The 14,295-nt window shown below is 34.2% G+C and overlaps 1 protein-coding gene across 3 annotated transcripts in view; it reads left to right on the forward strand.

The window, feature by feature from the left end:
* Npl4 (nuclear protein localization 4) overlaps positions 1-14,295 on the forward strand; it is a 54,198-nt gene that overhangs the window by 16,976 nt on the left and 22,927 nt on the right. For all 3 annotated transcript variants that reach the window (XM_073979375.1, XM_073979370.1, XM_073979383.1), the window contains exons 5-7: positions 4,162-4,690; positions 4,751-4,949; positions 5,039-5,199. In XM_073979375.1, coding sequence (XP_073835476.1) covers positions 4,162-4,690; positions 4,751-4,949; positions 5,039-5,199 — 889 coding nt within the window. The remainder of the gene's footprint in view (positions 1-4,161; positions 4,691-4,750; positions 4,950-5,038; positions 5,200-14,295) is intronic.

Below are 14,295 nucleotides of genomic sequence, written 5' to 3' on the forward strand. Positions count from 1 at the left end.
ACTGGATGGTATTGAATAATCTGACCCTTAGCACAGCTAAGACCAAAGCGATTAAATTTAGCCCTGATATGCCTGTTTCTATTCGGATAAGCAATATAGACATTGAGTTTGTTGATCATGTTAAGTGTTTGGGGGTTATAGTTGATAGAAGTTTAAAATTTTCTCAGCATATTAATTCAATTGTGTCTAAAGTAAATTTTCTCTTAAGAAAACTTTATAATGTAGAGCTTTCCCTGTCTTTAGAGGTTAAGAAGAAGTTGGCACATGCTTTGGTCATGCCTGTCATTTTGTATTGTGTTGAGGTCTATTCAGGAACATTAGCATGTGTATTCAGGAAAATTCAGTTGGTGTTTAATCGTGTGATTCGTTTCGTTTATGCTTTGAATGTTCGTCAGCATGTAACGCCCTATATTTGTGATTTTATTGGTTGCAAGTTTTTAGATTTCGTATCTTTGCGTTGTATGCTTCACTTTTATAAAGTAATGAAATGTCAAACTCCACTGTTTTTGGTAGATCAATTCACATTTTCGAGATCAGTAAGGAATCCACAAATAAGAATACCAAAATTAAACTCGTTGCTTGAGAGGTCTTTTCTAGTAAGAGTTGCAAGAACGTTCAATTCATTGCCTATCGGGTTGAGATACTTTCATTTATTGCCAAGTACATACAAAAGTAAGCTCTGTGTGTATTTTGAAACAGCCCCACCTATAATGTAATTACTTATTCATCTCCCTATTTACATGATTGTGATTCTGCCTGTTGCAGTTTCCTTAGTAGTCTTCCATTCTGTCAGTGTATTTTTATACTATGTTTTATTTATTTTATTTTTTTTCTATTTTTTACATTAATAACTTTTTAATTAATATTTCTATTTTATGAATTTAATTGAGTAGTCCTTTTAATTCTTTTCCCTGTTCAAAATTGTATTTATACATAATTTTAATTGTTAGGATTTATGCTCAAATTCCGTAATTTTATTGTAATTTATATGTAATGATGTGAGCTATTGCTGCTCGGAAACCGAGTAGTTTTTTAGCCGGATTGTGTTTTATTAATTATATACCGATACTTTCACTAGTGGAAAGTAGTTGTGTATTGAAGTTTCTATATGTTTTTTTTATTGTGCCTATGTTGAGCATCTCTCTGATTAGTTTTTTTTTCTGTTAAGTTAAATATCCTGTTGTTTTGTCAATTTCTTAAATGAGGTCTTCGGACTTGGAATTGGAAAGAATAAATAAATATTAAGTTGTCATCGCCATTAATTTGGAGATAAAAAAGGCGAAAATGTCAATGATTTTCTTGAAATTATGCAAAAGTAGTTCTCAGAAATGTAAAGGATAGTAAACAACTGCTTCAATTTGATAAAAAATGTAAAAAATACATTCTATTTTACCGAAAAATGGTTACGTGTGACTACGGACTTACTTTCTTACACACACATAACCGAAAAGCAGCGAAATTTCTATTTATTTCAATGGATTTCAGGTTAGGGGTTTTTATTCCGATAATATCGATGGGCAAAACTATCTATCGATATTGAATTTTTAAATAATAATCGATATTATCGATAGTGCCATCGATTTTTTGCCAGCTCTACCGTGAAAGGTATTCTGTCTACTGGAGAAGTGCTTAAAAGGTCGTGTGTCTACATAAGAACCCCTCAGAAGGGATTCTGTCGACTACAGAAGACTTTAAAAGGTCCATGTCTACAATAGGATACCTTAAAAAGTATTCTGTCTACTAGAGTATACCTTGAAAGGTCTTCTGTTCATTAGAGGAGGCCTTAAAAGATCCTCTGTCTACTAGAGAAGACCTTAAATGGTTTTCTGTCTGTTATATGAGACCTAAGAAAGTCTTCTGCCTACTGCAAAATGCCTTAAAAGGTCTTCTGTCCACTAGAGGAGACCTTAAAACGAAGACTTTTAAAGGTCTTATGTCTACTACATAATACCTTAAAAGGTCTTCTGTCCACTAGAGGAGAACTACAAATTTCTTCAGACTACTATAGAAGACCTTAAAAGGTCTTCTGTCTACAATAAGATACCTTAGAATGTCTTCTGCCAAAAAGTGAAGGCCTTAAAGGTCTTCTGTCAACCAGAGAATACCTTAGAAAGTCTTCTATCCACTAGAGAATACCTTAAAAGGTATTCTGTCTACTACAGGAGACCTTTAAAGGTCAACTAGAGGAGACCTTAAAAGGTCTACAATAGAATAGAATATGTCTACAATAGATATAGAAGACTTTAAAAGGTCTTATGTCTACAATAGGATACCTTAGAAAGTATTCTGTCTACTAGAGAATACCTTGAAAGGTCTTCTGTCCACTAGAGGAGCCCTTAAAAGATCCTCTGTCTACTAGAGAAGACCTTAAATGGTTTTTTGTGTGTTATAGAAGACCTAAGAAGGTCTTCTGCCTACTACAAAATGCCTTAAAAGGTCTTCTGTCCACTAGAGGAGACCTTGAAACGACTTCTGTCTACTAGAGAATACCTTAAAAGGTCTTCTGTGTACTATAGAAGACCTTAAAAGGTCTTCTGCCTACTGGAGAAGAGCTTAAAATGTTGTGTGTCTACAATAGAACCCCTCAGAAGGTCTTCTGTCGACTATAGAAGCTTTTTAAAAGTCTTATGTCTACAATAGAATATCTTAAAATTTCTTCGTCCACTAGAGAATACCTTGAAAGGTCTTCTGCATACTATAAAAGACCTTAAAAGGCCTTCTGTCTTCTATAGAATACCTAAGAAGGTCTTCTTCCTACTACATAATGCCTTATCTGTGCACTAGAGGAGACCTAAAAATGTCTTCAGACTACTAGAGAAGACCTTAAAAATTTTCCGGCCTACAATAAGAAACCTGAGAATGTCTTCTGTCTAAAAGTGAAGGCCACCAGAGAATACCTTAAAAAGTCTTCTATCCACTAGAGAATACCTTAAGATGTCTTCTGTCTACAAGTGAAGACCTTAAAAGGTATTCCGTCTATAATAGAAGACCTTAGAAGGTGTTCTGTCTAGAATAGAGCCCTCTCAGCCAATGAAGTACGACTGCAAATTACAATGATCGGTGTTGTAGGAGACCTTCGAAGCGCGAAATCATCTAAAGCTTAGGCCCACACGGAATCTCAATGCTAATGCTCAAGCAACTGGATGAACCCGATGTTGAGTGTATGACAAGTGGCCTCAATATATGGTTACCCAGCAAAATTTAAAGGAAGGGGTTCCATGCGATGACGTGGTTTCATGGCATCTTTTGCATTGGTTGAAACGAAGTCGTGAATGATCCGATCTTTTCATTAGTATTTGAACCAATCCAAACGAAGTCGTGAAAGATCTGATCTCTTCATCAGAATTAGAACCCATGCAAAGGAAGTCGTGAAAGATCCGATCTTTTCATCAGCATTTGAACACCAAATAGAGATGAATTTTGTGTTTTTATTTATACACATTTTTCGAAATATATAAGATTAATTATTTACAATAGGTTGATGTTGGCGGAGAGTCGAAATCACAACCTGCGTTGTCAAAACTCTCGTCGTAATGTTAAAGTCACCGCAAAGGGTTGGTGGAAATGACATGCCAAAGCATTGGTGAAAATACCATGACAAAGCATTGGTGTAAATTAAATGCTTTGGATCCAAAAATGAATAGCATCTTTTGGGGTCCACGCTCATATAAAATTCATCGATGTAGATGCTAAAAAGATGACGTGCCAGATTACTTGCACCCATGATTGAATGGCATCTTTGGCATCCAACATTTTGCTGGGCATTGTACCAGAAGCCTACAAAGTTGGCAGGGTGATCCCGCTACTGAAGCCAGGCAAGAATGCCAGCCGATCTTCCTCTTGTCGCCAGTAACAAAGATTCTAGTGGCACCACTCCTCCCCATAATGGGAAGCAGTTTTCCCGCTGCTCAACATCAGCATGGATTTCGGAAAACGCACAGCACCACAAGAGCATTGCACGCCGTATCCATATATATCAGAAGAGGACTGAACTGAAATAGGTTGTGCCACCGAACTGTCGTTTTGGCTCCTTGAACTATGGAAGGCCTTTGAAAATCCACATTCCTAGTCCTGGAGATTGATTAACCTAAAAAACAAACACACGATTATATTACATACTGTTACAACAGCAATTTCTTCTCCCCTTTATCTTTTTTTCAGGTGTCGACATGCCGCCAACGGCTGTTGTGTTCATTGCTCACCCTTAGAGCCATACAATGAGAATTATCTAAAGGAACAAAAAATCAAACATGTTTCATTCAATTCATATATACGCAAGCAGACATCGGGCATTGATCGCGGTAAATATATGGTCTTTGAAGATATCAATTGTCGTATTAAACCCGGATGTCGCGAACATCCACCATGGCCCAAGGGTATCTGTTCGAAATGTCAACCATCGGCAATTACTTTAAATCGTCAAATCTATCGTCATGTCGATAATGTGATGTTTGAAAATACCACCATTGTTGAGAGATTTCTAAATTATTGGCGTACAACCGGACACCAAAGAATGGGTTTCCTCTATGGTACCTATGAAGTTAATACAGATGTACCGTTGGGTATACGAGCAAAGGTGGCGGCAATTTATGAACCACCACAGGAGTCGAGTAGGGATTCGATTAAGCTGTTAAACGATGAAAATGCCGATGATGTGGAGGAGGTGGCCAAGGCATTGGGATTGAAGAAGGTAGGACATTTAAAAATTTATTAGTTTATAACAAATGAAAATTTTCTTTGTTTTTCATAGGTTGGTTGGATTTTCACCGATCTGATTACCGATGACCCCGCTGCGGGCACAGTTAAACACATACGTGGCATTGAAACACATTTCCTCACAGCTCAGGAATGTATTATGGCTGGTGAATTACAAAATCGCCATCCAAATCCATGCAAATACGCCTCAAATGGTGTATTTGGTTCGAAATTTGTTACAGTTTGTGTAACTGGTGGGTGTTACATATTTTCTTTAACATTTCCTTTCCGTAACTAACCTCACATTTTCTTTTTGTTTTTTTTTGTTCTTCTTCTTCTGCAGGTGACAACACTAAACAAGTTCACATGGAGGGCTATGCTGTATCGGCTCAATGTATGGCATTGGTGCGTGACAATTGCTTATTACCCACCAAAGATGCCCCTGAACTAGGCTATGTACGCGAATCGACTGATAAACAATATGTTCCAGATGTTTACTACAAGGTAAGTGCAAGTAAAAGATAAGTAAAACCATTTAGTTATTAAAACCCTGATGGCCTATTGTTATGAAAGCAATTATTATGCATCAACATGTTTTCTCCTTCTTGGTCATGTTGAACTGTATAACTCTTTTTTTCATGGGGAAATAAAGAAAAACGACTTGGGTTTATTTTTATAACATTCATTGTCCATTTATTGTGAGACACAGACATATACATAAATACATAGATAAATAACAAGAATATTTATAATTGTTGTTGCTAAAATTACTCGCCACATTTTGTATTTATTCGTTTTTTCTTGCAGCTTTACAAAGTTTACTGCCCAAGAAAACTAAAACATTCATAAATAACGGAAATTTAATTTACATCGATTTCTTAATTCATAAAAAAATAGTTTAGCGGCTTAAATCGCACCACTTCTATAGCTTTTTTTATTTTAACGCAATATTTCGTAAACTAAATTCTTAAGAGATATCGATCGAACATCATTTGTCTTCTGCTTCTTCTTCCTTTTCTATAGATAGATAAATTCATAATTACATTGAAATATGTTTGGATTTTGTTGTAGGTTTTCTTTTTGTGTGGACATTTAGAGTTCCGATCATTATGATATTTTATTATAATTAGCGAACAACTTTGACAAATAATGGTTTCTAATACTATTTTTCTTCGCTGTCTAACTCTTGCTCTCAAGTTAAGATATGTTTATCCGATACGTCCTGTTCGCTTTTTATACCCTTATCCTTATGCCAAAAAGGTGATGTATAAACTTTGTTATATAAGTGTAGTTCATTGAATCCGTTTCAGTTAGTTTGGAAGTCAAGTTAGCCACAACCATCAGTCTGTCTGGCTAGTTGACTTCAATCATAAAGCTGGAAAGTTATGTTAAGTTAAAACTTAGATCAAGATGTAAGATTGACCATACCAATACATTCCTTCTCGTACCTCCCTAACAGGATAAAAAGGTTAAACAACAAAAATTTGTACAGTCGGTAATGCATGTGGTCATGATTACCAGAATAAATCAGAAAAATCGTTACTGCGACCAACTGGTTGCGCACTTTAAAACGAAGACAGCCTTCAGATGATCTTGCATAAATAGAAGACCCCTTGAGGAGGTCTTCTATAAATAGAATAACCCTTTAGGAGATCTTCGGTTATTAGAATAACTTTTTAGGTGATCTTCTATAAATAGAAGACCCCTTTAGATGGTCTTTTGTAAATAGAAAACCTCCTTAGGTCGTCTTATTAAATACTTTTTGCGCTTAAGGGGTTACCACCCAAAAAACTTTTTTCGTGAAAATTTTCCAAGAAAAGTACCAATATTTTTAGTATTACGATCTTCATCTATAGGGGGACATCTTGAGCTACTTGCATTCCCCCGTTTTTTTTTTTGTTTTTGTTAAAAAAAAAAAAAAACTATCCATAGTTTTGAGAAAAATCTTAGGAGACCTTCTATATAAAGTAGAACCTTTAGGAGACCTTCTATATATAGTAGAACCCTTTAGGAAACCTTCTATAAATAGAAGACCATTCTAGGTAGTCTTCTATTAATAGCAGACCTCTTTGGAAGATCTTCTTTAAAACGAAGACCGCCTTTAGAAGATCTTGCATAAATAGAAGAGCCCTTGAGGAGGTCTTCTATAAATAGAATACCCCTTTAGGAGATCTTCGGTTATAAGAAGAACGTTTTACGTGGTCTTCCATAAAAAGAAGACCACTTTAGATGGTATTCTATAAGCCGAAAACCTCCTTATGTCGTCTTATATTAGGGGGAAACCCCTTTAGAAGTTATTTCAATAATGAGACTGCCTTTGGTGTTCTTCTATAACAAGAAGATCCCTTTAGAAGATCTTCCATAAATAGAAGATTTCGTGCGGTGGTCTTCTGTAAATAGGTCGTTTTTTATTAATAGAAGACCCATTCAGATCATTTTTATTTATAGAAGACAGAAAATCTTAAGTAAATAGAATATTTCCGTAAATAGAAGACCCCTTTGGGTCGTCATATATTAATAGAAGACCCCTTTAGAAGGTCGTCTTATATTAATAGAAGACCCCTTCAGAAGATCTTCCATAAATAGAAGACTCCCTTCGGTGGTTTTCTGATAATAGAAGGTTGTCTTCTATTAATAAAAGACTCCTTTAGAAGATTCCCTTCGGGAGTTTTCTGTAAATAAAATACCCTTTTAGAAGATCTTCCACTTTTATTTCCAAGCCATGATAGGTTTTTGGAAAATTTGAAAAGGGTAATGGGATATATTTCTGATAAGAAGGTTTCTTCCATGTAGCGCGATTCTCTAGCTCATTTTTTGAGAAAAATCGGTAAAACTAAAAGGATTTTACCGATTATCGATTTTAGTCGGTATCTCAAAAAATTATTTAGAGAATCGCACTACTTACTGCAAAGTAGATGCTTGACCGCCTATACTTCTTGTGCATCTGCACTTAATATATAGTAGTCAGTCGAATCGCTGATGATAATCGAGTTAAGGTCGGAGAAGTAATGGAATATATGCTCAATAAGAACTGCAGCATACAGCGTTTTAACGACTAAAAAGTACTGAGGGATGATCGCATCAGAATTGGAGGTGAAGGTTTAGCATTTACCATGCAATTAATATACATATGTGATTTGTAGTCAAGTGTGGAACTGCATCTCTGCATAGTCCCAACACAAGCTCCCTTTTTGATGGTAGTAGCCGTCTGGTAGTGGTATTGTGACAATCCATTCTAGGTAATGCCCAGAGACATATAACGTAGAAAAAGTGAGATTTTGAACGGTGAGGTAGGACGTCTCCATCAGAAGAGGAGAATGTAATTCGTACACGTGAAGTCACTAGGCAGCTCCGTCTATTCTCTTGGATTAGACCATCTCCGTCCTATTTGAAAGTCAACTGCTCAATACTTTACATATCCGTCTAGCATAATTGGCTTTCCGGATCATCCTCAATGCTTCAACCTTGCGATATATACCTGCAGGACGAATATACGAAGTGAGACCAAATTTCCAAACAGAAAGCTCTCCAGAAATCAGAAAACTCAAAACGAAAGAGAATATATGGTCCGTTAGATATAAACAGAAAAAGTGGGGTTATCACCTGAGGTGACAAATTAATTGTAGACCACTCATTATCATTTTCGAACTTCAGGAAAAATGATAAGAATCTACTATTTTTGCGGACGGCACGTTGAAAGGTCGAAAACGGTGTGCATGTTTTTTTTAACGAACAATATGATGAGCCCTCCGCTTCCACTTCGAATGTGCAGTAATTGATGGTGTAAATGTCATTCTAAATAAAAATCATTAATGCGTTCAGTCCGTATGAAATCTTCATGGTAAAGCAGAATCATTTGGTTGAGCCAAAAGTCGAGTATCTTATAAAAATTCTCAGCTTGTCGGTAAATATATTCTTGATCAGGTTCTCAAGTGCGCAGTGGATCAACCTATTTCGTCCAACCTTTGCAACCCGTAATATTTTGGAGATGAAGCGAAGATGGTCCATATCGGCCAACCCACAAAAGTTCAAAAGTTTTCGCTATAAAGGAAAAAAACTACTTGGTCCAAACCTGCAGACTTTGATCAGGTTCGAATATGGGCTACACCATTTTCACATGTAATTCCAAGAATTTAAGTTTTACTGTGATTATTTCATTTGAAATTTCACATGTAATTGGAGAATTCCTGTTGGATTTTGGTTTTATTTTTTCATTTATAAATCAATTTTTCATTTGTAATTCGAATTTGTCCATGTGTAATTCAAAACTTTTTATTTGTAATTCGAAAAACCAAATATAAAATTAATGCAACCAATAATTTTGTGTTCTTTGTTTGTTTAGAATTTCGAATGGAATAATTCGAATTTGAAATTTAAAATTTCGAAATACAAATTGAAAAATTCTAATGGAATAATTGGAATAACAAATGAGTTAGTGGCTGGTAGGGACGTTAACTATCAAAAGAAATCTCTAAGTTGGAATATGTAGGTCCGTCCATTCCTTCAGGTACCTCCAGTTCAACATTTTTGCTTTTAGTCCTCTTTAAGGCTATTTTTCGAGCCGTATTTAAAATATTGATAGCCGGTAGTCGTCTGATACTGCTTTACGCAGTATTGAAGATAGAGTTTTATAATTTGGTACAGAAGTTTCTATTACCCCTAGGATGTTTGGTGTTGAAAATGGTTTATATCGGTCTACATTTTGATATAGCCCCATAGGCGGTACCTTCCGATTTCCGAATTATTCTACTGATATTGTACAAATAAAAAACGGTATATGGTCCCCTTTGGGTGTATACAATAGTTCTGGTCGTTTACTTTTTTAATGGTAAAAGAGAAAACTGTGAAAATTGTTCTCTCGTGGGCAGTTTTACCAGAAAAGTAAAGGAACGGAAAATGGTAGATCTGGTAACAATGTCAAAAAGAAACAAACAAATTCAATTTTCTTTTTTATTTCACTGTTCTTAATTTTGTTTTGTCAGTGTTCGCTTTTTTTGTTTTTGTTACTTTTTTTCATCATTGCCAAATAGTCGTCAAACAAATGTTGAAAAAATCAGTTGTACGTTTTTTACCCGAAGAAAGTTGTCTGGTAGCCTGCGGTAGAAGAGAACCCAATTTTGGTTCTCTCTCTGTTAAAGATTGCTACCACTTTTACCATTGAGGTTAAGGAACGCTCTGCAGATTAAAAATGGTAAGAACTGGTACAAATAGTAACCTCAGGCAAGTAAAGGAACACAACTAATATTCCTGCAGAGAATGGTAGCTACAGGACCAGGTTTTTATATGCCCACCGATAGAAAGTCACCTTCCGATTTTCGGAATTTTAGCGATTTTAGCCACATTATCAAAAAAAAAAAATGGCTATGTTGTCTCCGTTGGTGGTATAAAATAATCTTGCAGATAATTGCCGGTATGGGTAAACGTTTTGATATACCCTCCAAAATTGCTGTAATCTGGTTTCAATACAATGGTGGAGGGTACAAAAAGTTGGGCCGAACTTAACGCCATTTATACTTTTTTATACCCTACACCACCCTATGGTAAGGGTATTATGTGTTAGTGCATTTGTATGTAACATGCCGAAGGAAAAGAGGTAGACCCATAGTTCCTTCTAGGGATATGCATAGAATCACTTTATGAGTCGATTTATGCATGTCCGTCCGTCCGTCCGTCTGTCCATGTATTTTGCTAAACAAAGTACAGGTCGCATTTATTGTCCGATTCGCATGACTACTGGGGAAGATAGTTTTTTTGGCCAAAGGACGAACGCTATTTATTTTGGTAAAAATCGGTTCAGATTTGGATATAGCTCCCATATATATTCTCGGCCGATTTTAGCTATTTGATGTACGAAACGGTCTATATATGTCCGATTTCAATAAAATTTTGAAGTTTTGCCGTGATTTGGCCTAGAAATAAGTGTGCCAAATTATATCGAAATCGGTTGAGATTTGGACATAGCTACCATATATATTTTAGGCAGATTTGAGGTATCTGATGCACGAAACACGCTATATTTGTCCGATTTCAATGAAATTTGGAATGTGTGATGGTGGTTAGGCTAGAAACAACTGTGCTAAATCATATCGAAATCGGTTCATATTTGGATATAGCTCCCATATATTTTTTCGACCGATTTGAGGTATTTGATGCACCAAACACGCTGTATCTGTCCAATTTTGATGAAATTTGGAATGTGTTACGGAATTAGGTCTATAGATAAATGTGCCAAATTATATAGAAATCGGTTCAAATTTGGATATAGCTCCCATATGTATTCTCGGCCAATTTTAGGTATTTGATGCACAAAACACGCTGTATCTGTCCAATTTTGATGAAATTTGGAATGTGTTACGGAATTAGGTCTATAGATAAATGTGCCAAATTATATCAAAATCGGTTCAGATTTGGATATAGCTCCCATATAAATTTTCGGCCGATTTTTGGTATTTGGTGCACGAAAGACGTTATATATGTCCGATCTCTATGAAATACGGAATGTGTGACGGAATTTGGTCTAGAAATAAGAGTGCCGAATTTTATCGAAATCAGTTCAAATTTGGACATAGCTCCCATATATATTCTCGGCCGATTTTAGGTATTTGGCGCACGAAACACGTTATATATGTCCGATTTCAATGATATTTGGAATGTGTGACGAAATTTCGTCTAGAAATAAGTGTGCCAAATTATATCAAAATCAGTTGAGATTTGGATATAGCTCCCATATATATTCTCGGCCGATTTTAGGTATTTGATGTACGAAACGGTATATATATGTCCGATTTCAATAAAATTTTGAAGTTTTGCCGGGATTTGGCCTAGAAATAAGTGTGCCAAATTATATCGAAATCGGTTGAGATTTGGACATAGCTACCATATATATTTTAGGCAGATTTGAGGTATCTGATGCACGAAACACGCTATATTTGTCCGATTTCAATGAAATACGGAATGTGTGACGGAATTTGGTCTAGAAATAAGAGTGCCGAATTTGATCGAAATCAGTTCGGATTTGGATAGACCTGCCATATATATTTTCGCCCGATTTAAGGTATTTTATGCACCAAAGACGCTATGTATGTCTAATTTTGATGAAATTTGGCATGTGTGATGGTGTTTGGTCTAGAAATATATCTGGCAAATTATATCGTAATCTGTTCACATTTGAATTGAGCTCCCATATATATTTTACCTAGTCACAGTGGTGTAGGGTATCATATAGTCGTTCCCGCCCGACTTCGATCCTTTACTTAGTCGTTTTTTGTGTGTTACTTGGGTCTATCAGAGAAATAATTAGGTTCATTGTTAATGATACTTATGTCACAAACACCTAAAAATGTACACTGGATACTTATTTTAAAAATTACAGCTCTGCCTATAGCATATTTAGATCCAACAAACATTCTGTACATAGATAAATTTTTTGGCTTCACGAGCGAATGACATTTTACTATTTATTTTGAACATTTTCCTACATTTTCAAATCGATTGTTAGTACAAGTTCAAGTAATTTCCTTCCTCCAAAAACTTTTCAAGGTATATCACGGTTCATTTTTTATATATTAAAATACCTGTCTATATTTTCGAAAATTCCGATTTCCCCTTTTTTGCATATTTTAAAATGTACATTACATATTTGTATTTTGCACTGAAGTGACTAATGCATTATTTTTGGTTTAATAATCCGACCCACCGGTCAGACAAGTACGTCCACCCAAGAACGGTATAATATTCTTTTTTTTGTACAATTTTAATTCTTACTAACTACAAATTCAGGGATATTTTGTTAATATGTTTTATGTAAAGGAATACAAATAATTTCTTCCTTATTGGTGGTGGTGGGTGGAGGCGGTTTATTTCGCTTATGGCTAATAGTAGTTATATAACAATACATAAATATACAATATACGTTTAGTAGTTTATTTCTTTTTCGATACTTTTTTGTATTAGTCCGTTGTTAGTATAACACTATAGGTGGTCTTGTGTGTGTGAGTGTTTTTTCTTTTAATTTGTTTTATTTCGTTTTTTTTTTTTTTGACATCGTATTGATTTGAATCGATTTATGATTTAGATTTAAACAATGCTAAGTTTTCATTGGCGAATTTGAATTTATTTATGATGGCAGTTTGTTCGATACAACTTTTATTTGGTTTCTTGGAAATTTACTCTTTATTTTATGATTTTCAAATAAATACCTTCGTGTAGCATTCAAATAGACTGTTTTTTCTAATAAATTGTTTTTTTTTTTTTTTTGTCGAAAGATTTGTTTTTACAACAAGCCACAGTAATTACATTGACCATTGACAATTTTGTATAGAAATATTGTTCAAATAAAATTTAGTTATCTAAATAGGGCAGTTTTTTTTTGTTATTTCCTTTTTTTATTGAACAATAATTTACCAATAATATTTTTTAACATTAAATATTTTTTATATTGAAATATATTTACACATGTAATGCATATATATTTGTTGTATATCTAAAATTTAATTAATATTTTTATATTTTGTAAATAATATTCGAATTTTATACATTATTTTCCATGCATATGGGACATTTTTGACAACAGCCTTCACGTTAAATTTTTCTTTTAAGTTAATATGTTTTACGTGCAGCCCATCGGGGCTTCCCCTGTCTATGTCGCTGTTTCCGACATGTGGGTCTCAAAATGTTCCAATATTTAGGGTCACTTTTCTATACACTTGCCACCCAAAAGTGCAGTTAAGTCCAGACTTTTACTGTAGGTGGTCTTTCGGTCCTGTTATTCTACATACTTTCCAGGATAATGACCCGAAAGTTCAAACAGGTTGTGTTTTTGTAATATATGAAGGATTATGGATTTTATTCGTAAATACGGTGCTGATTGAATCTGTAAATGTCCGAAATGCTTTTATTTTTACAAATATTTATAAATAACACAATTTTGCATAAAATCCCCATGACATTTGTAAAATTAGGAGTGAGCATTATTTTCCTAACACACACATAAAACAAACTTTTTAATTTCGCATTTTAATTCAATAAATTATCTCAAGATCGATTCCAAAAAAAAAATAGCTTTTCTTAAACGGTCTACAAAAAAGTTTCCAAATCCTATTGTATTTTTTTTTCTTAATACTAAAAAGAAGACGTTGAAGAGAGACTTAAAATACTAACGTTGATAACGCATTATTTTTAAAATATTTGATTATTTATTATTTAATAATTGTAATACACAAAATATTTTGTTATTAATTTATTTTTATGCCCGAAAAATATTTCCCAGGCTTATACAACAACAGGTATCTTTGTAGCGTCAAATTTCACAAGGTTTTTTTTTAAATTATAACAGAACACGTTTCCACATGACGACGGTATATCTTGATAAATTCGAAAATTAAAATTTTCCATACAACTTTTTTTCGTCATACAGAAACAATTCTTTAGTTTTCGAAATTTATTTTTTATATTTGACTATTTTTTTAGTTTGTAACAATTGGCACAAACAACAAATTCAGCTTTTTTTAATGTTTCAAAAAACATTGAACTAATTTTTTAAATTATTCCCTAAATTTTAATTTTTTGTATTTAATTACTTTATACATCGAAATTCGTATA

Source organism: Musca autumnalis, unplaced genomic scaffold (assembly GCF_047663935.1).
Source record: "Musca autumnalis isolate F117 unplaced genomic scaffold, ASM4766393v1 scaffold_1, whole genome shotgun sequence".
Classification (NCBI taxonomy): domain Eukaryota; kingdom Metazoa; phylum Arthropoda; class Insecta; order Diptera; family Muscidae; genus Musca; species Musca autumnalis.